At 39.9% G+C, this 26,481-nt stretch overlaps 1 protein-coding gene across 1 annotated transcript in view; it reads left to right on the top strand.

Annotated features, from left to right (window-relative positions):
• The first annotated feature begins 21,687 nt into the window (after positions 1–21,687).
• The window catches only part of CFTR (CF transmembrane conductance regulator), an 86,487-nt gene continuing 81,693 nt past the window's right edge, over positions 21,688–26,481 (top strand). Inside the window, exon 1 of the mRNA XM_021553473.3 lies at positions 21,688–21,862. Coding sequence (XP_021409148.2) covers positions 21,810–21,862 — 53 coding nt within the window. The 5' untranslated portion in view covers positions 21,688–21,809. The remainder of the gene's footprint in view (positions 21,863–26,481) is intronic.

Below are 26,481 nucleotides of genomic sequence, written 5' to 3'. Positions count from 1 at the left end.
GTGCCCGGGGAGCCGGGAGCCGTGCCCGGGGCGGGGCGGGGCGGGAGCCGTGCCGGGCGGGGAGGGCAGCGCCGCTCCGCCCTGGACGGCGCCGCTCCGCGCCGGGCGCGGTGTGGGATACAGGGACTCGGTCACAGCGGCGCTGTAAGCACGTGGGGCTGTGACACGGCGCACTCGTGGCTCCGCTGCTTTGTGGGTGCTGGGAGACGCAGCAAAGCCGTGTGTGAGGTTGTGTCTTTAAGTCTGTGGCTGGTCTGTATGTGTGGATTCAAGGCAAAAGAGAGGAGTTCCTCTCTTTAACTGCGGACGTCATTAGACGCTCCTTCCACGCCGCCTCAGCCAGCGGCAGCTGTGGCGCCGCTGCTGTGTGGAGACGCAGTGTCACAGAGCCCGAGCCTGCGGTGGGGACACCGTGTGGGAGCGCTGACAGCAGCTGCGCATAATGAGCCAGGCTTTGGACCTCCAGCCCGGCTATATAAGGCATTGCTTTACATTTCAGAGCTGTGTTAGAGTTCTTTCTAATGACCGATAATAATGTCTCATCCATCACCAAGTTCGTCGAAAGTCTGAAGAAGAAATGAGGAATGACATTCTGTATTTCATGCACAGGCATCATTGCTCCTTGAGCTAATCTCAGACTTTGCCCCAGATTGAAATGAATTTGAGCATCCACTGACAGAGGAAGAGTTTGGTTTTGGAGAAGAGTACAAAATAATAAATGTAGTCCTTGTGCTCATGACACTGTAAAAATGTAATTTTGGCAAGTTAATTTTAACAAAAATTACCCTCATCTTGTTCAGAAGGTGTCTGTGAAAATTTTCTCATTTATTTTTTGCTTAACTTTTGTTTCTTAATGCAATGCAATGTGTAAGGCAACTTTTTCGATATTGAGATTTGCAGGTTAGCTAGAATTATGCTTAGAACATATTAAGTGCTATAAAAATTGCACTTATGAAAAAAGAGACCTGCATGGTCTGCATATTTCAATAGTGCCCACTTGACATTTTTAGTAGCTGCATTTTCTAGATTTTATGTGCTTGTCTGTTAAATATGACAGCCTGTTTGCATTAAAGTATAATGAAAGTCAGATTCTTAACAATGAGGAACTCTGGTGTAAGAACTAGGTGAACACTTTAAATGAACTCCCATGAGAGAAACTTCCAGTTCTGGAAACTTGATAGAAATGCAAACCCCTTTCTTTTCACACAGCCTCCTCAGAGCAAAGATTGCTAAAATTGACTCAGTTGTAATACATGCTTCTATATGAAGGCTTAGCTTTATATGCTTATTTTTTTTATTTAGCTGTATACACAAAATTTCTGTTTAAAATATTTGGTAATAGAGATATATTGCTTATCATGTGTAATAATTGATGTTTTTGTAGCCATATCAGTTCTTATAAAATGGTAGCTTTTATTCTAAGTTTTCAGGATTTTTTTAGTACTGGTCTGAATATTTCTTGTTTTCCTGAAGAGGAAAAGTAGTAGTTATGCCTTTTTTGTGCAGCTCCTCTGTATCTGTATTGAATCTACAGGTACTCAACTTTATAATAACCATAACCAGAATCAAGCTTCCATATTATTATTCATTTAGCTTAGCTGTGATACAGAAGATGGACTTGCTAGTAGAACTATACCCCCGTGGCTAAAGACAACTGCGTGTGATGTTTTACAACTGACATCACCTGTTCCAAGAGAGTTATTTCTAACTGGTGCTTGGTACTATGAGTAAATTCATTACCTTTAATACACTACCAGTTGCTTAGTATTTGACAATTGCGATTTATTTGTACTGGTTCAGGTTTCAGATTTGGAGGTGGTTGGTTGGTTTATCTGATTTTTCCCCCCCTTTTCTCTGCATTATAACCCATCCAAATTAAAATGTCACAACAGGCACATAGAATGCAACCTACATGCTGCTGCTTTCTCAAAGGGCAGCACTCTAGGAAGGTCATTCTCAGTAACAGGCCTGACACTAGTACCTAGTGTTAAAAGAAAAAATCCTAACTCCTTTCAAAGGCTCACAGTGTAAAAGAACCTCGCAGCCAGTGTGCCCTATAGCTGTTTCAGATGTGAACAAGACAATCATACAGAAGCTGGTAGCAGGTGATTTCTCCTTTTGTGTTTGCTTGGTAGTGTAAATCAGACATTATTTTTTATGTACTCTCCTTTTTTACATTCCTTGTACTCCAGCTTATTTGTGACCTTGAAGTCTGTCTTGATTTTTCAGCTAGGCAGGCTTATTTTGGTTGATAATATGGTAAGTCCTGGCTGTCATCCATATTTGCCAGATATCAGTGTGTTTTTACATACTCCTGTAGAAACACCTCCCAACATCTTTTCTTGTTGCTGTGCAGTACTTATTTTACATGCAGGAGGTGATACAGTATGGCTCAACCTGGGAAAATTGTAGGAGATCCTCATTTTCAGAGAGGCTTGGTAACTCTGGGTCTACAGAATTGACAAATTACTAGTAAATGTTCATCTGGGAGATTAACAGCTGTACCAGTTCCATGGCTAAGAGCAGTACATCCAGGAATTTGCATAATTTTAAAAAAGTCCAATAAAGTAGCACAAGTGATTGCAATTTAACAGGTCATGTTCATGAAACAAATGGGAAACAAACTAGTTTATATTGTCCTGGATGATTTTTCAGCAGGCTTGTAAATAACTGTAGCATCTCTTATATTTAAGGTATTTCAAGTATAAAGATGGATAGTTATTATCTAAAAAGCACTTAAATGGTCTGCATTCTTTCAATGATCTGAAATCACCCTTAGTGCTAAATCAGTTTTAGTTTTGCCATCCTGAAATTTTGTTTAGATGCTGCACTGCAGCAAACTGAGTTGTTTATAATTCAGTCATCACTCTAATGGACTTAAAAAGATGGAAAGCATTTAATTTTATCTGTTTTGCTTATAATTCAGTGTTCCTCTGGTCCACTTTACCAAATCTATCTGGATGGTACCTGATGTAAAACTTTCAATCTGCTGCCAAACATGTGAGTATAAGTTGTATACCAACTGATTTTCTGTTTGATTTTCTGGAAGAAGCATTAAGCCATTGTCAAAATTCCCCATACTTAGTGGGGAATTCATGGACATGATGTAAATCTGAATCCTGTTGTGAAAATATTTTTTATTATGACAATAATGTGTTAAAAAACCTAGAAAAATAATTAGGGTGCTGAATATAGTTTATTTTAGTGTCACTTAGTCAGATTTTTGGCTTATTTTCATATAACCTAGAAGCTTTGGTCTGTGTAGCAGGTCCATGTCAGAACAACTCCTGATATTACTAGATGCAACCTCTCTATTAAAAATTCCTCATTCCTTCATTATCTCTACTCTGTTCTATGCTGTTTCGTCCCCTTAATCTTAACTGGCAGTACTCCCACTTCGTTATCATGGTGAGTACCTTCTTGTTTCAGCCTGTTGACTTTCTGCTGGTACTCAGGCAACCACTTGTAATAGTATTGCCTGTCTCTTAGAAACTCAAATGTTTGAATTTTCTAAAGGCAGTTTATAATGATCAAGTGCTGCTTTGAGCTTTCTGCACCATTTACCTTTTATTCTGATATCTCACTTTGTCTTACTACTTTTATCAAGATTGAAGGTTATCCACATATTTCAGTATATTCATATATGTAGTATTTTTATTGGTTGCCACATTCTCATTTTGCTTTGACCAATTCAAAAGGAATCTGGCTTCTTGGAAAAGGAACTGATTTTGAATCAAAAGCTGTTTTTTCTTTATTGTGTTTGGTGGTTCATATTGCTTTTTTCTCTTTCTTTTCTTTTGTTAGCAAAGCATACAATCTGTCACATCTTCATACTGAATGGGCTTGCTATAGGTCTACCACAGGATATTAAGTTATTGGTTATCTCTTACTTTTACAGCTGCTAGGGCTGCCCACCACTAGTCTCTGGGCATTGTGAGAACTCTCACCCATATATTGTCTTTTAGACTTGTTTTGTTTGAGTTTATTAAATCGGGATGGTATTTTATATTATGATCTATTATTCTGGCTCTCCAAAGTAATGCTAGTAATTCAGAGCTCCTAAAATCTCTGTTTCTCTTCTGAGAGGAACTGTTCAGCCCCTCACTGAATTCCTAGGATGTGCTAACTGAACTTTCCTACTAATTCCTTTAATCTCATCTATCTTTTCCAGCAAAGTCATAATATCCTTTACATCTGCTTTAAGGTCTTCTCTTTAAGAGTAATTGTGATACTGTCCACATCCCCAGTGGTATAAACTAAAATTGTTACAAATACCAACAGTTGAATAATGAGAACATACCATGTGGGAAAACCATTCAAAGACGTTGTACTGTTTTCTAGCTGTCTTATACTTGCATTCTTATTCTACTTTCAAAATTTATGTGTAGAAGTGTCTACCAGTGGAAGAGACTTTTAAGATAATTTGAGCTCTTCTGTCACAGCTGGTCCAAGTAACAGGAAACCATAACTCTTCCTTATTGGGCATGTGGGAGCAGGTATGCACTAGGGATGCCATGAGAGTTTTTGGTTGACAGCAGACTGAATATGCCCAAGCAATGTGCCCGCATGCCCAAGAAGGCCAGTGGCATCCTGGCTTGGATCAGAAATAATGTGGCCAGCAGGTCTAGGGCAGTGATTGTCTCTCTGTACTTGGCACTGGTGAAGCCTCACATCCTGTGTTTAGTTTTGGCTCCTCACTACAAGAAAGACAGTGGGGTGCTGGAGCATATCCAGAGATGGGTAACAAAGCTAGTGAAGGGTCTGGGGCAGAAACCAGACCAGAAGCCATTTCTTCTTATAAGAAGTGGCTTAGGGAACTGTTGTTGCTTAGCTTGGAAAAAAGGAGGCTCAGGGGAGACCTTATTGCTTTCTACAACTGTTTGACAAGAGGTTTAGCGAGGTGGGGTTCAATCTCTTCTCCCAGGTAAGTGATAGGATGAGGGAAATGGCCTCAAGTTGCACCAGGGAAGCTTTAGTTTAGATATTAGGTCAAATTTCTTCACTGAAAAGGTGGTCAATCTTTGGAACAGGCTGTCCAGGGAAGTGGTAGAAGCACCATCTTGGAAGTGTTCCAAAGGCATGTGGATGTGGTGTTTGGGAATATGGTTTAGTGGTGAACACAACAGTTCAATGTTAATGGTTCGACTTAGTGATCTTTTCCAATGGTAATAATTCCTTGCTTCTAAAGCAATGATTATTGAGCTTATAGTAAAAGGTTCCTTCCCTCTAATAAATCCCTAATATTTAATGGCCATAGTCCAGCCTCCTATGTGCTCATATATAATCATGTTTGTACATAGGATCCTGTATATGTATCTGCAACTCTTCCTTCCTAAGTCTCTAACCACTGTCATAACTCCTTCATTCAAGTTGCTGTTGCCATAGATATAACAATTCTCTTGTTACAAAACCTCATTAGTTTCAGTGCATGAAATCAACAGGCACTAGTGTATGACAAAAGACACATTCTGTCTAATTGGTGCAATAAAATACTCAGCAGTCCCTACCTACTTTGATACAGGAAAATTCCATGAGTCCTAATCATCCTGTATACCAGAATTTATAGGTCCAGGTTATTGAAGACTGCTCCTTCTTTTTTAATGCAGCTATATAATCTGCCAACAGCTGTTTGATATAGATTTCTTTCTCATAATGCTTTCCCGCAAAGCTTAATTTGCAGTAAAGTTTTGGAAACCCAATTGCCCATGAGTCTTTGCAATAAACAAATTTGCTTCTGTCTCATATAGTTATTCTATGCCCTTCTGAAATACCTGCTTCTTTAACCAGATCATCCAAACTCATCACAGAATATATCTGAAATCCAGCTGTATATGGGGGAAAAATTGACCATATGGCTTGCACTAAAGAGCCATGTTTCCTTGTCCACATCAGCCAATTGTAACAAACCTCTAATCAATCCTTTGGCTAACTTTCTGCAAAATCTCCACATGGACCTTTGGTAGCAAGTTCTGACTGGTCATTTCAAGTGAACAGGGTTTTGTAACAGGTGAATATTCCCACCAACATACTTCATAATTTGCTAGTATATCTACTTAAATAATTCATGATATAATAGAACTAACTTACAGGAGTGACACTGATGGGATTCTTATTATTGTCAGGATTTAGAAGAACAGACAAAAGACAGCGTGCTTTAAATAAAATTTTTCATGGTACATGGAAATTTAATCTGAGTGTCAGGATATCTAACCTCTGATTCTGTATTTAGGAGAGTCCTCAGGAAATCAATGGTTCTAGCGAGCATCTTTTTTTGCTTGGTTGGTTTAATTTTCTCTTTGTTAGACTTACTTGGTTTCTGTTACCTGGAATGGGTTGGACAGGTTTAGATGAAACAACAGCACAATTACAGACTGTATCATAATGCTGTGGAGAAAAAAATAAAAAGGAATTCAGTGTGCTTACTCTTTGATTTTTTTTCTTTGCAATGTTCACATATTTACTACACATGTTTTAGAAGTGCTTATATTCTAGTTCTTACTAGGGTTTGTATTTTTCAAACACTGTATATACAAATAGTAAAAATAAATCAGAAGGCTTATGCAGAGATACAAATACACTGCTCTTTCACCTTGCTTTTATCTAGCCTGTTTTCCTGTTTATTCCTACTTTTAACCATCCTTATTCCATTCCAGCTCTGAAGAACAAGGCATACTATTCCACTTCCTCCTCTGCATGGGAGATTTTGCTGCCTCTACAGTTGATGTTGATTAATTTTACCAAGAGCTAAAAGTATCACAGCAAGAAAGAAAGCAAGCTGTGTTAATGATTTACAATATCAGTTAAGTTTGCACCAAGACTTATTCAAAAGGGAAAAAAGACAGGGTAGGGAAGGAAAGTAAGTTTCTCTTTACACTCATCATGTTGGTAGGTAAATGTATGATTTCTATCAAACTGAGGGCAGAGAAAGTTCTCTTTGTCTGGAGGAGGCCAGTGGACAAGGGAAACTGTGAAGCTCAGTAGTGCTGGCTGTTTGGAAGACCTTTTGAGACTTTCTCCATTTTTTAACTTTTTCTTTGAGCCCTCTGTTAACACCAGTAACTAACAAAATACCATGAAAAATGCAACAGTCCTCTTTAGGCCTTGTTTTGGCTAAAATAAAATGAGATCAATACATTAAAAATGGAATTTTAATGTTTTACTAAGCTGTGTTTTACTGAACTGAGAAGGCTTTTATACACTGAATCTTTCACAGGAACAAGCACAAAAAGGAATACAATATTGAAAAAACATTTTGAAAATGTTCAACAGATTGTGATGATAGGAATATTATGGTTGCATACATCTTATTCTGTCACATGTTCTTAAGTATGTATTCTATTGAAAAGCGCACTACTAAAACCATCAAGATACCTGTTTAGAGATAGGGGAAGACATATTACAAAAGAAAGGACATTATTGAACGTGTTATGTTCTTGGGCTAATAATTTCTTTATAGCAAAAATTGGCTAGTGCTGAAAGTAACACTTGAAATTGCACATTAGGTATAAGTTTAGGTGGCCAGTATGGGGAAGTTGTATTTTTCCATAAGCCTTGACTCTTTTCAGGACTCTTTTTGATCAGTTTAAGTGAGGATTTGTAATTTTTTATTTGATGTTCTATAGAAAGAATACATGATTGGAAAACAGGTTTTCACAGAAGCATTAAACAGGACAAACCTCATCTAAGTCTCATCCACATTACCTAAACAGCATAGCATGAGTATTTACAAATAAATCTGTATACAGCAGTGTTTGTTGAAAGAAACTACTTTTTTAAGGAGTTAATGTGACTTTTTAAGCATATGTTATCTTGAGCAACATTAGCCCGGAAAAAAATGGAATTGGATTTCTTCATGACATTTGGAAGCAATGTTAAGGCTGTCTATGCTTTCAAGTAATTTTGAATTTTTTTTTTTTTTTTTTTCTCCTGCTTGTAGCGCTTCTACTTTTGGTATGTAAATCCAACTTCTGTTTAACATCTATTTGTTATTCTGGCCTCTTTATTTGTATGCACTGGCAAAATAGTCTTGTTTTACCTGCCCATGACACTGCTGATCATTTTGCAACATGTTCTAATGTTACACCTTTGGGGTTACAAAGCCGTGAGTCACTGTGTGGAGAAGAGTATCACAGTTAACAGCAGAGAGTCACTTCATGCTGTGTTGTGGCTATTAACTGGCAATGAACTGGCCAGAGCCCCAGGCAGTTCAGGGACCATAGTACGTACAAGTAGGTATTGAGAATGTATATTCCCACAGTGAGACATTGAAACTCCACTTCCTGCATGCCTCTTTAGATATGTCAGAGGCACTTTCCTGAATTTGTACCAAGATATTTTGCTTTCATCTCTTCCCAGGGTATGTGGTGCAGTGAATAGTGTCATGGTAAAGAGCAGGGTATTTACGACTGATGGTATGCTTGAAGGGCAGGATCCTCTGAAGTAATAGTTCCTAGATGGTTTCTAGTGTGAATGCTTCATTCTAGTATCCACACTGACTAATTTCAGATTTTTCATTTTTACTTGAGAAAAAGCAATAAGCAATCTTTTTGGATTAAGGAAAATTTTCTTGATTGTAGTTTTCGCTGACATAACTTAGCTTATTTGAATACTGCCAAAAGGAAGTCTTCTGCCTTGTCTTGCTTGAGTGACCTTTTTCACACAGAGGTACATAGCTTTAATTCCTATACAAATTCTTTTTGTCTAGGTGTCTCTGAAATTTAGAGTAATGGAGGAAAAGGTTCACAAACTAGGAACCTGTCTAATCTATTACCAGCAGGTCTTGAGGAAAAGCGTTAAATTTGATCATCTTTGTTATAAGATGATAAATACAGATTTTGGTTTGGGAGAATTTTTGCAAAAAGGCAGTAGCATGTGATTCATTACACTGTTATTTGGGGGAACTTCTGGGAAGGACTGCTTTTTATTATGGATGCATTCTTGTAATGATTGTGTTATGAATTACAGAATTGCTCTATTGAACAGTTATTCTCACTGCTGTACTTGTTTCAATACTTTTAAGAGACTGTTAAAAACTGCAACTATTCTTGAAATGGTGCTAAAGATTCCTAACAGGTAATGGCATAAAAAAGAATTTTTTTCTAGAAAACCCGAGGAATCAGGAAGAATTTTATACTAAGGCTTCTAGAAGCAATGAGTAATTATTAAGCTGCTTCCAGTGATACAGTTAATGATCAAAACAGCAATGACAGACGTATAATGAGAACAGTGGATTAAGTATAAGGAAAGGCATTTGGTAATGTAGCATTCAGTTAATGGCATTGAAACTGCTGTTTGAAAATATATTTAATCATAAGCATAGTATGTGGGAGTAGTACATCTAATTGATCCAGAGATGATTAAAAGGCAAAAAAGAGGTTTTTGATTGATCAGACAGAAGGATCACATGCTTCATCTGTTACTGAGTTGCAGCAGAAACTTAAGGAACGTCCCACTTGGTTTGTTGGACTACTGTTTACCACACTTATATATAAATATATATAATTGCAGGAAGTAAGATCTGAGGGCTCTTTTTAGATAAATGATATCTGAAGCATTCTGGATTTTGCAAGCCTCTAATGGGTGTGGATCCTGGCTTGGGTTAGGCTGAATGATTAAAAAAAAATACCAACCTCCTAGAAGAAAACAAATGATATTTTTTTAAAATAGAAACTCAGAACCTGAAAATCATGGATCAGACAGGGAAATATCACCAAGTAGTTGCTCCCTTGTTGGGGCAGCACTGGTCCACACCAGTTTTAATTTATTTTCTCATTAATATGTTGTGGGGGGTATTCCAAATGGGAATCAGTTGGTCTTTATGTGTGTACAACTGCTATACCTACACAGAAAATTTTAGCACCCCCTTCTCATGAGCTCTGTTATACAGAGGATATTTCTTCTTCACTGTTCTATAGATCATCTTTTATTCTCATGTTAACAAGGTTGTTGCTGGGGGTCAGCTATGTCTAGATTGGTTACTCTTTCTGTGTTTCCTTTTTAAAATGCTGCCTTTTTGTAATGGAATCTGTTTGCTGCTCCTGTCTGTCACTATTTTCTGACTAGCTACTAACTCAAATTGTCTATATTTGATACAGACATTGTGCTTGACTGGGTGTAGGCACTTGGTGTTCTAGCCTCTGTTTTGAGAGGGAACTTTTCCCCAGGCATTTGTAGTAGAATAAGCACATTTATAGTTAGACAAAAAGGTGCTGGAATGGTCCCATTGCTTCAAAAAGCTGCCTCCTCATATGCTCACTGTTCAGAATCCCTGTGATATATCTCAAGACAGATATCTTGTTTGCCATTTTGGTGTTTGGGATTTTTTTTTTACTATTTTTATATTTTTTTATTGATACATACATAAAATGAGGTGCATCAGCCATAGTAGTGGTTCTATCTGCATTTTTCAGCATGGTAGCAATTTAAAAATTCTCTTCTTATTTTCTTTCCTAGCTTAGTCTTTGAAGAATAAAATTTAATTATTTCTCTTGTTCCCTTCTAGCTTTCAGTGTTTCTACTCTCAGCTTAGCATCTAGAATTCAGGAAACACAACCTTCAACTTTCCTTTTTTTTATAATTTTGGTTATTTTATTTGTGTTCTTAATCATCTCTTAAGGAAGGGAGTTAGGAATCTCACCACACCTCTGTTTAACTACTTCTTTATAAAAATCATAAATGTCTACTTCTCTTTCTGACTTCTTTCCACTTATGAACCCCTGCCCACCTTCTTCCCACCCAGGTATAACTGGGTGAACCTGCTCTTTCAAAAGTGTTTGGTCTGCTTGACTGAGACAAGCAGAAAGGTAGCTGAGGTTGGGTAAAGGGTGAGCTTAAAGAGAAGCCTTTAATATGCATGCTGCTGCCTCTTCTTTTTTACAGGTTTTGTCACAATCTAAGTTTGTCTCATTTATCATGTCTTACCTTCAGAATGAAAGCAGTTTGAGGAGAGTGACTAGAATCCTGATTTAGCTGATCTTAGGTAGCACTGCAATAATAGGGAAAACAACTTACAAGATAATAAAGTAAATAAATGAGAAATATCTTTTATTTCTGATTTCCAAAATGGAATTATTTTACAGCAAACAGACACATTAGTGTTCATATTATTTCATTTTCCTGATAATACTCAAATACTGCTCCTCATTTTCCAGCTCTAAAAGAAGCATCCAAAGCCATATTGTGTTTCTGTCAGATTTAAATTATTTTTACTTTTGTAAATTAAAAATTCTTTAATTTCCTGCTGCCAAATATATATGATAGACCTTGCTACTAAGGTTGCCAATGTTAGCTAGGATTCTGTCCAGGGTATGACAGTGAAAAAAGTAAAGCTGTATCATTATAAATTGAAAATGTTTAATTATAAACTGCATATACCAGCTGTTGCCTCCTGAATCCACAGAAATAGAGATTGTCTTAAGAAAAATGCATTTCAGATTTTAATAAATAATTATTATAGATGCATTAAATATTTCCCTTCCTATGTACATGTCTGTTTGTGTGCTGACTCCTTACAAGCTTAACAAAGCTGTGGGTCATTGACTTCCACAGCCTAACTATGCATCAAATAAAAAAGCATTTCCCTTTACTTATGTATTATGCAAAAGTGTAAACAGAAGTCTTGATATTGTCTGTCTTTCCTTTTTATTATTTCAAATACATAATTTTTCATTGTTGTCTAACTTCTATGCTATTGTTCTGAGAAAAGATGAATGAGACTGGAGAGATATTTGATGAGAAATAATTTCATTTCTGTACAATATAATTTAATATTTTAATTATTAGTTTCTATCTCATAACTTATGCCTTGTGTTATCCACTCTACTTTCATTGTACTATCTACAATTAGGCCTACAGAAGGTTCTTTCCCTCAGTGGTTATACTAATTTATAACCTGTTAGTGTGCATGAATAGATTGAATTTTTCCTTTCACACAGGTACAGGGAACTGTAAATTAAGTTTTTGTTAGCTGGCAAGTGAGATGTCTATGTGAGGGGAGAGTATTAAATTCCTGTTTTTAGTTTCTGATAAACTACAAATATTTTCCTTTTCTTAAGTAATATATCCAGTTTGTTAAGTTATAACAGTTTTTGTGTATACCTGGCTTTTTAAACTCTCCTGTAGAAGTATTGTGCTGACACTGAACAACTTAATAGTCATAATTGTAGTTAGCTAATTATAGATACCTCTGTGTAGGGAAATAAGACAGAACTTTTGAAAGAGTATTTTTGATTCTGGAGTCTAATCTGAAAATGCTTTCTCTGATAACTCTTCAGAACTACTTGAGTCTATCACTTCAGTGCTCAGTGTTGCTAAATTTGACCATTTTTTCTTATTTTCTCTCAGAACCCATTATTACCATTTCTCTCTCATGCCAAAAAAAATTGAGATTACCCATTCTCCCATTCTTCTGTGGGAAGAAACTGAGACACCTGACAAGTGTGATTTGTTTGGTTTTGTTGGTTGATTTTGTTTATTTGTTTTTCTTCTATCAAATAACACCTTTCATTTCAGGAAAAAACAAAACAAAACAAAACAAAACAACAGAGAAGCAAAACCAGGCAAAACAAAATACCACATTGTCCCTCATTTGAAAGATAGGAATTCAAATAAAGGATTGCAATTTGAGTTCCATAAAGCAGCTCATGACTGGGTGCTTGACTGTTTTCAAGTAAAATAGCTTTAACAGAGCAAATTCAGAAAACTCATCACAGAATTATCATCCAGGTAGGTCTCTTGCCAGACATGGGAGATAGTGGCACTAGTTCACGGGCAGAACTCAGTGAAACATGAACTTCATCATGAGTTTCTAAGTCTTTGTAAAATGCCTCAGCCTTTGGTTGACCAGCTTTTTGTTCCTTTATATATGTTATTATATTAATATGTAAAGTTTTGTGGGTTTTAGTAAGTCAAAAGTCAGAGACCTGAGTTGTTTTATATACCTTATATCCCTTGCTCCCTTATTTTTGCAGTGTTACAATGAGAGCCAGCATTTTGCAATAAGCCTTAATTTGCCTACAGCCCTTGGAAGTATTTTTTGGTCTGCATCACCTAGGGGTGTGTAGAATTGAATTTGCAGGTTTATGTGCGACAGTGGCAGGCTGGTGTTGACGACCAAACTTTATGATCTGGCAGTTTAGCAACTTTTATTAAAAAGTGTCATCTCAAAAGATCATTTCTTACATCTCAGGAATGCCTTTTTAACTGGAGGAATGAGTTTTATCAATCTGTTCTGTGGACAGATTCAAGACTGATGCCTGTTTTGTCACTAGCACACACGACTGTGCTGTGACTGTCTAACATAATTCTTATCCTGTAATATGAACTGTTTTCTTGCAGAAAACTCATAGTGTACTTTGTAAATAAGGAGGGAAAAAAGGCAGTTTTATCCATAGCTGTATAATGGTGGGTTTCTCCTGCTGTCCCTTGTGCAAATGACAGCTTGACATAAATCTACACAATTTCAACAAGTCTTGCTTTTAGCCTCAAAATTCTCAACTATTCAAAATACAAGTAACTTCAAGATCTCACTAAGAGAAACTTTTAACCTCATATAAATTTTTCATTGTGTCCACTGTGAAAAGTTGTTGATTAAACTCAGTAACTCATTATATTCTGCTGACATCCACCATTAAGGAAAAAAAAAAAAAAAAGAAAAAGGAAAGACAATTTCTCATTTTGGCTGGGAGAAAACTCTTTGTGAAAGTGTCAGTCAATGACCCAATCCTTGTTCTTTTGTAATTGAAAACATAATTGGTTTTCTGAAGCTGGACTAAATGCAGGGCTTTAACCTATGAGAGATCCACCTGGATCTCAGTGTGGCCTCTGAAAATGATCTGGACATGGGCTGAGGAGGCTGAGAGAAGTGAACAGAAAACAGGGGATTGTATGCTGCACCACCCTTTGTCTTCATGTGGAGTCCTGTCTGCCCTTTTACCCACATAGTGATCTCAAAATTCTTGGATACATTTAGGGGGAGTTATTATCCCACATTTTATTTTATTTTATTTTATTTTATTTTATTTTATTTTATTTTATTTTATTTTATTTTATTTTATTTTATTTTATTTTATTTTATTTATTTTATTTTATTTTATTTTTATTTATTTTTGTTTTTTGGATATTAAGGCAACTTCTTTATTGAAGAGGCAATTGTATAGGAAATTTTAGACTATTTCAAGACTAGAAAAAACTCCAAGTCTTACAGTTATTTTGTAAGTGGAATAATGGTGATTTGCTTCCAACTTTTCCCATTTAGTTCAGAAAATATTTGGACTCACATAGAGTTGTTTTAGGCAAGAATAGTATACACCAAACGAAGCATACTTTCAAAAATAAATGGGTTAAGGATCCATCGTGCTGCCTGGATTCACATGGTAGAGTTTATACTGCATGATCTTTGCAGTAACATTCCAGTAAAGATGATTCTAGTCTCAGGGCTCTGAGAGCAACTTGAGCTCTTTCTCTTTTAAGCAGTTGTAAATAATTAAGCACTTTTTGTTATGCTCTAGGTAGTTCAATAATCTTTGTTGCTCAACAGTTTAAGATTGCTGGCGTGTCTTTTATTGAGTCACAGAAGGTATCAGTCTTGTATTTTTGCCCTTTTAACTTCAATAATACCATTGTTCTGGGATTATTACATGACAGTATGAAGAGGAAGAAGTTTAAGCTATCTTTGGAAACATACACCTTGCAAGCTTGCCTGACTTGGATTTTCAGGCTCTTAACTCCCCTCACTACTTCTAGACTGAAAGCAAACAAACCCTGAAGTTTTCAGAAAACTATTTTCTACTGCAACTTCCAAATAACCAAATATATTTATAAAGTGTAAAGTGAAAAAAATATACCCTACATTTGGTACCTGTTGTTTTTTCCATTTAGCTTCAATATTTGTCAAAATGTCTCTCTTTTTAAAATTTTTAAATTTTAATCCAGATGCCTTATCTGCCAGGACAATTATTGTTTCTGATTAAACTGTGAACAAACTGCTTAAACCCACCACAAATCTTGATATTATGAGAGTTACTAACAGAATGTTTTCACCATTTTAAGAAATCTTCTAAAATGAGTAGTATAATTTTCTTACATATTAAAGGCCAAAGTCTGAACTTCCTCTGTTCAGATTCTAGATCCTTTAGGACTTTATTTGACATAAACCTAGTCAGCAAGATTTCAGTCAGTACTTTGATAGATCATGCAGAAAGGCAGATCAAAATGACAATTCAGTAGGTCTAAAAGTTTATACTAGTTTTGATGCATCAATAAAGAGATAAATAGAAATAGGTTGTCACAGAGTCATGTGCTTCTGAATGAGATAATACATTTACATTTCCCTTATTGTGTGTCTACAATTTCAAAAGGCTTAAAAATTCCTTCCAGTTTAAAAAGGTATTCTCATACTAGTTATTAACTCCACAGACGAAATGACAGCACATGAACATATCTGGCTTTTGTATGATGGTTCCATGTAGTATGATGTTACAATTTTTGTTGAAAATTGTGTGAAATTTCAAGTGCTTTGAAGAAGTATGAGTTGTATCATACTGAACACCAGCATTCCTTCATCAAATCAAAACACCTATTCCTTCATCAAATCAAAACACCTATTCCTTCATCAAATCTGTGATGTACTCTTCACTGTTTTCCCTCTTATTTCCATGTAAAATCTTATCAAAATGGGATATGCCCATTTTACCTGTCCAGAATGAAAGGTCTGATACTTTCATGGTACTTCACCTTCCAGCTGCATATGTTGTGCCATAGAAGCACATGCTTCATAAAAGGTCTCTTTAGTTTCTCTGAAATATTAAACTGTTTTCCATATTTTTTGAGACCATGCATTGAATTAACATATATACTGATGAACCACACATAACTCTGCTTGCCAAAAGTATCCAGTGTGCACAGATTAAGAATGTTAATCTGCTAATATTTGAAGTATTGACTGAATCAATTTTAGCATTAGTATTAAGATAAGGTACTGGAAGGCAGTTTTTTCTTGTGGAAATGGATCCAACAGCTGTCAATCTGGCATTTACTGCATGTCCATCTATATTCTAAAAGTATTATGAATGTGGACTTAAAAAATATTTGTCTGGTAAATATCTGAGAATCGTTTACTTTTTAAGTGTATGCTGCTATAGTTTTATCTTGGTTAAGATTCAATTTTAGATCTATTTCCTGGGAATAGAGAAGTCCTTTGGAATTCATAGTGGTATAAGCCCAAATTGACAAACAGTATGTAAAGTAAGATGTTGCTAATTTGTCCAGAACTAGAGAATGCTGTGAGGATTTTAGCAGCTAGGAGTAGATAAGTCATCAAGGCAGAATGCTTGTCCTGAATAATAAATTATACATTTGCTTAAAACTGTAGTTGACAGAGTTCTTTCATTATTGCTGCCTTACTGTTTTGAGTAGTTTATTAATGTGTGCAAGCAGCTCTGAGACAGAATAATCAATTTTTTGTAACTGACAACTGTAGGGTAGTAAAGCCCTACCCTATGGAAAAGTGGCCAGACTACTTTCCCAGCTTGTAAGAGATATGAGGACCTATACCTGACCCATATGTTAAGGTCATTATTTTAAAATTATTTGAAGTAAGGCTTCCCAACATTGTTGAAATTACTTGGAATGATGAAGGGAACCCAGGTCCAACTGAGTGTAGAGGGAAGCTTGAGAGAAAGAACAGTATCAGATTTGTGGATATAGTTCTCTGCTTTTATTATAAAAAATAAATATAGAAAATAGACCAGACTTCTTTGGGGTTGAATGAGACATTGTAAAACAAAATTATTAATTACAAGAAAAAGAAGTTTCCACTTAAGTAAAATATTCAGAAAAAAATTAGAGTTTGGTTAGAAATGTGATTGATAGGTCAGTGCAGCACTTTTTTTCCCAGATTAGAATTGAGAGACTGAACAAAGAACTTTTTCATTTTAAGCAACAACAGAAAAACAGTGACTTAAAATGTTAGTGTTGACAGCTCTTTAGCTTCATTTTTTGATTAGTTTGTATTTAATATGATCATACTTTCTACTAAAAATTTCTACCCCTTTGTCCAGTGACATTAATCAAAAATTCAAATATAATTAGTTTTTTAGAATCATAGAATCATTATGGTTTCAAAAGACCATCAAGATCTATAAAGTCCAATCTTTGAACAATCACCACCAATCAACCCCCAATGTATTACTGTATCTAGGGAAGGGAATGCAAAACTCCTTTGGTGACTTCATGGCATGTAAAGCAAATCCATGCCATGCCTTTCCCTGCCTTGCTCCTTGCCATGGGTTTATACCCTTACTCGCCATGGCAAAGCACTGAGTTTTCTTCCTCCTAAGTTCAGATCCCAGTGAAAATGCACCACTCTGGTGGGGTTCTAGCTAGATCAGAAGCCTTCCACAGCTTTACATGCAGTCTGGTGCTTTGGAGCAGGAGAGAGGTCAAGGTACAGCCCCCAGGGTAGAAATCACTTTAAGATGCCATAAACATGGAAGCATCTAACCTGCCAGTCTGTTTCCCACGTGTGTGACTTCAGACTGCCCATGACCTGTTGATGCTGTCCTGGCTGAGTTGCCCCTGCATGAGTGTGGGAGCCAGGGAACCAGCTCTATTCACATACTCATCCCTGTGATGGCACAGGGAACCAGCTTTTCTCATCCTCCCATTCTCTTGCCTGGCTGTCTAACTCAGCCTCACTGTGTTTCCTTCTGAGTAAAGTCCAATAGATGGTAGTTGTGGATACATCTAAAGGATAAAGTAGCTGTTGTCTCAGTGTATCAAGTTGCATCTCTGTAAAAGTGAAAGAAGTTCATGTAAATGAAATGCATAAATAATACTTAAGTTGGAGATATTTCAGTCCCTAGAGAAGAACAGAAATATTACATTTTATTCCTGCTCACAGTAATGCTAATGACAAGTTTTATGCTCATGTCAGTTCAAGATCCCTGGGAAGGTTAGGACTGAAATAAGCAAGGAAATGTACCAGTGGAAACTTTGTGGGTACATGAGAGAAAAATGACAATAAATATGTAAAACAAAAGCAAGAGTTTATGAGTTTTTGACTGAGAGATGTGTGAATGTGAAAGCATCTGATTAATTTGCAAAACTATTGGATCACAGAGCAGGGAAATCATTATTCCATGGGTTTTGATGAACCATAGCTGGTACTTAAGAAAGTAGGCAAAGAAATATTCTAAGTTTAGAGAAGAAGTGTTCAAAATTAGGGAAAGTTCGTGGAATTTTTCATGTAAGAAAAATTACATAATCAACGATGATTGATGGGATGTCTTTGTTAGTCCCAAATTTGCTACCTGTGTGCAAATCAGCTGTTATGGTAATAGCCACAGGGAGATACTGTTATGAAGAATACTTCATTACCAGTTGACATTTTAAGTAGTTTGGACCTGATCCACTAATGGTTTCAAATTACTAACATACCTCACTTTCTAATGTAAATTAAAAAAAAAAAAGTCTAATCCCCTGCTCAGTTTCTGCTTTATTCACTTGTACCAGAGATCCAAAGGCTAGGAAGAGAAAGAGCCTGTAGCAGGCTAGTGTGTACTGTTTTGAAGAATAGGTTTCCACTCTGACTTGTTGATCTCAAAGGTCTTTTCCGACGTAGTTGATTATCTGATTCTGTCTTTAAATTAACATTTTACCGTTTTTTAATTAAGTGAAAAAAAATTGGTAGATCTAGGTGAGCTCCTTGCCAGGGCCTACCCAAAGAACTTCTCTCAGAGGCCGATGGAGCATATGGGATCCCAGCCTTGTCCCGGCTCCTGCCGGGGGGATCTGAATCCTGGTTCGCGTTCCTACTTAAGCTCCCTGACCTCTGCAGGGGCTGTGGGTCTGGCGGCTGTCACTGCCGCATCAGGGAGCGGCGGGAGGTGCCTTCCAGATGCCCAGCACTGAAGGCCCGGAGAAGCTGATCCCGCCTTCTTCCGCATCGCTGCCGCGGTGCGATGCGGGGTGCGGTGCGGTGCCCAGTGCAGTAGGGTGTGCAGTGCAGTAGGGGGTGCATTGCGGGGTGCGGTGCCCAGTGCAGTAGGGGGTGCAGTGCGGTGCGGTGCGGTGCCCAGTGCAGTAGGGGGTGCGGTGCGGTGCCCAGTGCAGTAGGGAGTTCATTGCGGTGCGGTGCCCAGTGCAGTAGGGGGTGCATTGCGGTGCGGGTGCCCAGTGCAGTAGGGGGTGCGGTGCGGTGCGGGTGCCCAGTGCAGTAGGGGGTGCGGTGCGGTGCGGTGCCCAGTGCAGTAGGGTGTGCATCGCGGTGCGGTGCGGGTGCCCAGTGCAGTAGGGGGTGCATTGCGGTGCGGGTGCCCAGTGCAGTAGGGGGTGCATTGCGGGGTGCGGTGCCCAGTGCAGTAGGGGGTTCATTGCTGTGCGGTGCCCAGTGCAGTAGGGGGTGCATTGCGGTGCGGGTGCCCAGTGCAGTAGGGGGTGCATTGCGGGGTGCGGTGCCCAGTGCAGTAGGGGGTGCATTGCGGTGCGGTGCCCAGTGCAGTAGGGGGTGCGGTGCGGTGCGGTGCCCAGTGCAGTAGGGGGTGCAGTGCGGTGCGGTGCGGGTGCCCAGTGCAGTAGGGGGTGCGGTGCGGTGCGGGTGCCCAGTGCAGTAGGGTGTGCATCGCGGTGCGGTGCCCAGTGCAGTAGGGGGTGCAGTGCGGTGCGGTGCGGGTGCCCAGTGCAGTAGGGGGTTCATTGCTGTGCGGTGCCCAGTGCAGTAGGGGGTTCATTGCTGTGCGGTGCCCAGTGCAGTAGGGGGTTCATCGCGGTGCGGTGCCCAGTGCAGTAGGGGGTGCATTGCGGTGCGGGTGCCCAGTGCAGTAGGGGGTGCATCGCGGTGCGGTGCCCAGTGCAGTAGGGGGTGCATTGCGGTGCGGGTGCCCAGTGCAGTAGGGGGTTCATTGCTGTGCGGTGCCCAGTGCAGTAGGGGGTTCATTGCTGTGCGGTGCCCAGTGCAGTAGGGGGTGCATTGCGGGGTGCGGTGCCCAGTGCAGTAGGGGGTGCATCGCGGTGCGGTGCCCAGTGCAGTAGGGGGTGCATCGCGGTGCGGTGCCCAGTGCAGTAGGGGGTGCATCGCGGTGCGGGTGCCCAGTGCAGTAGGGGGTGCGGTGCCGGTGCCCAGTGCAGTAGGGGGTGCAGTGCGGTGCGGTGCGGGTGCCCAGTGCAGTAGGGGGTGCATTGCGGGGTGCGGTGCCCAGTGCAGTAGGGGGTGCATCGCGGTGCGGTGCGGTGCGGGATGGGCTGGCGGCCCGGGCCCGGCTCCACTAGGTGGCAGGATGCCGAAGGGCTCCGCGCTGCTGTCCTGGAGCCTGGGCGGGTTTAGCCCTGCCTGTACATATTGTCTGAGGACATGATAAAATGCGGACAGTTTCCTGGAGTCCTGCCTGCCCGCGTTTCTTACTGGTTTTGTCATTAATAAAGCAGAATAGGGAAGGTTTCGAGGTCTGAGACACAAAGGAGCCCGGTGCAGTGACAGCCTAAGAGGGCACTTGTTGGCTCAGGAATCTAAGAAAAGAATTAGGCAAAGAGAAATTCTTTGTGAAAACACAGCAACGCGTAGCGAGAAACGTTGAAATAAAAAGTATCTGCAAAGTTTGCAAAAAGTAACAGCTGGTTAAATTGTAGCGCAAACTAAATGTAGAAAAGTACGTTCGCTTCTCTACAGAGCCAGTTTAGAGGGCAGAGTCTGCTTCATTCACAAAGCATGGTCTTTTCCATTCGTCTTTTTTAAGTTACAGAAATGAAAAGGCATTGGAGTGTATAAATATCAAAATAAAGCAGCAAATAAAATAAAATCCTGTACAGAATTAAATCAACATGTTCTCTTTTCTTGCTTCTTGTCATCTTTGTCTCTCTCAAATATGCTTTCTGCTGTGCGCCATTAAAGCAGTGATTTTGTTTGTATGTCACACATATAAAGCTTCAGATCTGGGTGTTTGAGCTAAACTTACTAAAGATACAGCTTCGGTTCCCATTCGTCTCGGTTCAGGTGCGGGCCTGACAAAGAACTTGAAAAACTGAAGCAAGTGTATTTTAAAGTCGGTATGATCGCGCTTGCCCGCACCCTTTCCTGGGGTGACCGCTCGCCCTCTGCCTTAAGCCCGTGTGCCGGTGCGCTCGCCCCCGGGACCGCGCAGAGGCGTGGGGCGCTGGACGGGGGCTTCTGGCCGCGGGTGCCCACCAAGGCCAAGCGCCGGCCCGGCTCCCGCGGGTCTCGGTGGGCTGCAAGCAGGCGCCCTGTGCACCGGGGCGGGCTCTGCGGTGAGCAGCTGCGCGCCCGGGAGGGCAGGGGGTGTCCACGCTCCGACGGGGCTGTCCTCGCTGCGCTGTCCCCGCCGCCCTGGACAGAGGGCAGAAGGCCCATCTGGAGGGGTGGCTTCCCCACCTCGGCACTTGGTCAGAAGAGGGGTTTAGTGCTGGGGAGAGGCTGAGGACCCGCGGTGGGGTGGCTCGGGAAGCTGAGTCGGCAGGTGGAGGTAAGGGGCTGGGCGAGAGCCGTCGGGGAGCCGGGGAGGAGAGGTGCGGGGGGAGCGGCGGGGCGCGCCCGGTGCCCGGTGCCGGGCGCGGCGGGAGGCGGGGGAGGAGCGGCGGCGGCAGCAGCGCACGGGCTGGAGCCCCAGCCCGCCCGCCTTTGAACCGGGGCAAAGCAGAGGCGGGGAGAGGGGCCGGGGCAGGAGGCGGACGGTGACATCAGAGCGGCCGGGCGGATAAGGTGGGAGAGCCGCAGGAGCGGAGTGGGCGAGCGAGGCGTCAGCGATTAGCGGCTGCCTCCGGTTCCCCGCTCACCGCATCTCGCCGCACCTCACCTCACCATGCAGAGGTCTCCCCTGGAGAAGGCGAACATCTTCTCCAAACTTTTCTTCAGGTGGGAGCCCCGGTGCGGCGGGACGCGTGCGGGCGGGGGCAGCGGGCCGGGCTGGGCAGCGGCGGGCGGGGAGCTCAGCGGGGCTCCGCGCCCCCCGCCCAGCCACTCCGGCGAGGGGGGAACCGAGCACTGGGCGCCCCGAGCTCTGTAGTGGTCTGCGGGGAGAGCGGTGGGAGTCTCGCTTTTGATGAGATCACTCTTTTTTGTTGTTGTTGCTGGGGTTTTAGCACCAGGAATGGGCTCTGTCAGGTGTCATAAACCTTTGCTGGACCCGAACAGATGAATTTATGACATAATTTGAGCAACCTTTGGTAGTTGCTCAACTAGTTAATCTCTTATTTCATGTAAACTTTGAGAACATCGTGGGGTGGTAGGGAGCAGAGGGGAAATGCTCTCAGAACAAGGATTCCTCCTGTTTGGCTCTTTGAGTGTTTAGCACTTGCTCAATGTGCAAGTATAATATATGATCTTACTGTAAACAGTTCCTTGCAAGCTTTGAATGTGTTCTCTTACAAGCAAACTCCCTAGTGACTTCTCTTTCTAAAAACTTCAAATAAAAAGAGAAGGAGCCAATACTAGTGCCTGGGCACAATGTACTTTGTAAGACAATATGGAAGCTGAATAAGTCTTATGTGACATCCCTAGAAATGACACTGTGAACTGGAAGGAGCAAATAATCTCTTTGGCATTGGCCCACACAGCACTGCTTTTGCCAGAGTACTGGTTCCCTCTTTTGTTACCGGGGGGTCTCTTGCATGGCAAGGAAGGGTGAGAGGAAATCTTGTGTAAGATGTGAACATGATGACTGAAGTGAGAGTGCATGGTGTAAAACTATAACATTGTTGTGAGGTCTCTGCCTGAAAAACTGAGGGCTTTTAGCTCACTTTAAAATCCTTTTGGGATAGCTTTCAGCAGGTTGGTCTGCACATTTTTGAAGTTTCTTAATGGGACTCTGTATGAGTCACTGTTTGCCTGTCTCTCCCCCTTTGGTGCATGTTAGCCAGATATAATAGCAGGGAATAATCCCAAATATAACCTGTTCCTAAAGTTTTACCAACATCCAGGTAAACATAGTGATCTTATATGTTTTCTCCAATGGTGCTGCAGTGGGAAAAAAGCCTTGTTTGCTGTCAAATACTGTTAGAGTCAAAGAGTATGCATGACAGGGGTGTACTGTGTACAGTAATGATGTACACAGTAATGTGTACATAAATGATGCTTCAGTCAGTGTTCCTGTCAAGTATAAGACAGAATCTGTAGGAAATAATTCTGTATCTTAATTTAGTAGCTTGAGGGGGCCACTTGCTCTATTTAATTTTATTTATTTACAAATTTATATGAATTTATAATCTTAGAACCTAGGGTGTTGAAGGTGTGAAGAAAAAAACCAAATAAGATAAAGCAAATACATTTCTGATTCCTACCATAGTGAAAGTTTTCATGTCTGAAACCAGATGCAGTTCATGCTCATTAAGTATGTAATTAACCATCCAGATGCCTGTGCTCACCTTTTAAATCACAGTCTTTAAGTCAATTGAATGTTGTTTTAATCATGTTTGTCATGCATGATGCATTATACTGTACCAGCTTTTGGTCAGGTGACTGTAACCAAAGTGATAATAATAAAATATATGAAGTTAAGGAGATGTTCATGATGAATATTAACTAGAGCAAAGAAATGGAAAAGAGATGTATGGAGAGAGATTGCTTTTTTCAGTGATAATGAAATAGTTGTTATCAAGTACAACACAGTACATGTTTCAGTGAAGTGACTTTTATGAGAGTCTGCAATGCATTTATGTGTGAAGTACCAATCTGAATATAATGTAATAAGTTGAAGATCATGTTAGCACAAGTGATGTTAAAATATTAACTATGATTGTTCAGGAAATCTTTCTGATAAATATATTACTATTTAATATTGTACAAACTGTTATCAGCTATAGATGCATAAACATCTTGGCAAGGTTTTATTGCTTCATAATCTATCCTGTTTGGGTGGGAGAGGCAGGTTTAACATGTGTTAAAGTCAGACTGTAGCTCTCTGCTCATAACTGAGTAGTTTCTACATGTATTGATTGGACCTTTTTTCCTTAATCCTTTATGCAAAAAAAGTTAGAAAATCTCTTGGTATAGAAAGAGTAGTATTTTATAAAAAGTGTTACCTTTGTATTAGTGATAGTGATACTACTGGGGCAAAAAAAATTGCTAGGAATAGTCATGATAGAAAGTATTTAAAATTAAAAATTCATTTTCACCCCAAATTTTAAATAGTTTTGGTTTAAAAACTGAGATTTGGTGGTTAAGAAACAAGTTGTTTTAGATCTTCCATTAGGGGGACACTTAGAAAAAAGAAAACACTAGATACTTAGAAGTTTGGGGTTTCAGAGATTGTTTTGTGTTTTGTTGTATTTTCCTTATTACATTTTCAGAGTTGATCTCTTTTGTTCCCAACCTCATGCAAAACATTCTTTCTGTTCTTTGGCAACTTTTGACCTTGCTTAAAGAAAACAGAGTTTTATGCAGAAGCAGTTAGATCATCATATGCTTAGCTTCATATTCATTGTGAAGATCCACTTTAGTCTTTATAAGCATTACTTACTTTCTTTTGGAGTTTTAGGGTTATGCAAGGTCAGGGACATACCTTTTGTCACAAACAATATCAGACTACTTTGCATTCACTTAGTTTTTATTGAAAATTAACTGAGATCAGGAAGTCTCATTAATTAATCAATTTTTACCTGTGAACTGGCACACAGAGGTATTGCTGGAGTTTCAGAAATGACTGCAAATATGAGAAAATTCTGATTTTATTACTGTTCTGTTGCAAGCAACTTTAGACATAAAAATGCAAGTTCTCAAAAAATAATCCTTGTGCTTGTGTCCAACTCTTTAAGCATACACTTTTGCTTTGGTACCTATCAATTTTGACAACTCTTTGCAGGACCTAGTACTTTAATGCCAGATTCATTATTAAACCCAAATTAGAAATACAAACTAACTCAGCTTTTGTGTCAAGTTTTCTAATGGATTCAGTCAATCAGATCTGCTCTAGTTTCTTCTTGCTTTCCAAACCAGAGAAAAAGAAATCTACACATTTATACAGCTGTCCAGGGGTTCCTAGAACAATTTAGCCAGTATGGGATAAATGTTAGATTCATTCTTCTGCCCTGTGTGAGTTGTGAAGGCTAGGAAAAGGAATTCAATTCTATACCTCACCTCTTCTAGGAAGAAAGACTGAGTGTTAGCAGTGTTTGGCAGTGAAGGTGTTTTAGTTCTCTATCTCTGGCTCAGCTACTTTTTAGAGCATAAATCCAGAGTTATTCTGTACTCTTCTGAATAAAAAACTTATTTGCAAGTCCTAATTCCTGGTGTGAAGCTTCTTATGAAGTCTGCTAATAACCTCTAAGGTGGCTAAAAAAATTCAGGACTTAAGTCTTGAAAGTACTCAGCCCCTACACTACAGTAATGTTATTCTATCACTCTTTGTAGCTTAATTCAGTCATAATTTCAAGTTTAAGAATGCCTTGTACAAGATAGTTTCTGGCATTTTCGTGATAATTAATTTGATTCCCTTCAGAAAAAGGAGCTAAAGCCAGACCTTCCCTGGGCAGTCCCTGCTCTATCCTTGAACTGCATATCTTAGAATTCAATGACAACAAGTTACTTAGGATTTTCATTCTTGAATTGAAAAATCTTGTGTTTTCCTTGCAAAGTTTGGGATTTAATGTGTACATTTTAACGTTTCTCCTGAAAATGTTTTGAGTTCCTAAAAGTTCCAGATTTTGCATAAGAAGCTTATATGCCTAATTCATGTGTATAAATTTCACTCTGGAGGGCAGGTGTCTGGAAATTATCATAACCAATATATATTTGGACCATCCTTTATCAATACCTAGCTATAGCACTTTGGTCACCTTTCCTCTTTGAATAAGGAGCCTCTGTTACAGTAGCAGGTGAATGGCACAGTGTCATGCCTCATTTTCTAGGGCAGTCACTTGTAAAAGACAATTTTTCTGTAGTGTGTTCTTAGGGCCCAGTATGTATCTAGCCCTGATGAGATGCTTTTCACTGATCCCAGGCAATTGTAAATCCTGGCTGCTAGTGATAACCAAGAACAGATGCAGTTGCAGCACAGGTGGCCCTATGAGGCTACCTGATCATCTGTCTGCTGCCACCAGTGATCCTTGGAGAGCTGCTGGTCTGCCAGTCCTTCAGAGCTATCTAAAACAGCAAGGTGCCAGCTTCTGAAAGTCACATGGTTCAAAGATGTGCATGCAGGTTTTGGACTCCTTTAGAAAAAATTCACTGTTTCCAAGGTAAAATATGAAACTTGAAGTGAACTGGAGAAAGGCAGCAGAGTCTCCTACACTTTAAGTAATTTCAGCCAGAGGCATATCTTCTTTAACAATAAGGCTAAGCTGTGCCCTTGGCTCAGCCTGATAGTGCATCCTTGGTCCAATGCCCAAGAGTGCAAGCCTTGTGTAGCACAGGGATCTTCTCTGGCTGCTTTATAACTCTAAAGCATAGATGCCTAGATCAAGTTGCATCTGACTTCTGAAATATATTTAAAGTCTGTTTTCTTCCTGCAGGAAGAAGACTTACTATCTTGATACTCA

This window comes from Lonchura striata, chromosome 5 (assembly GCF_046129695.1).
Source record: "Lonchura striata isolate bLonStr1 chromosome 5, bLonStr1.mat, whole genome shotgun sequence".
Classification (NCBI taxonomy): Eukaryota; Metazoa; Chordata; class Aves; order Passeriformes; family Estrildidae; genus Lonchura; species Lonchura striata.
The sequence above is the reverse complement of the archived record's forward strand: the minus strand, read 5'-3'. Positions and strand labels throughout refer to the sequence as shown.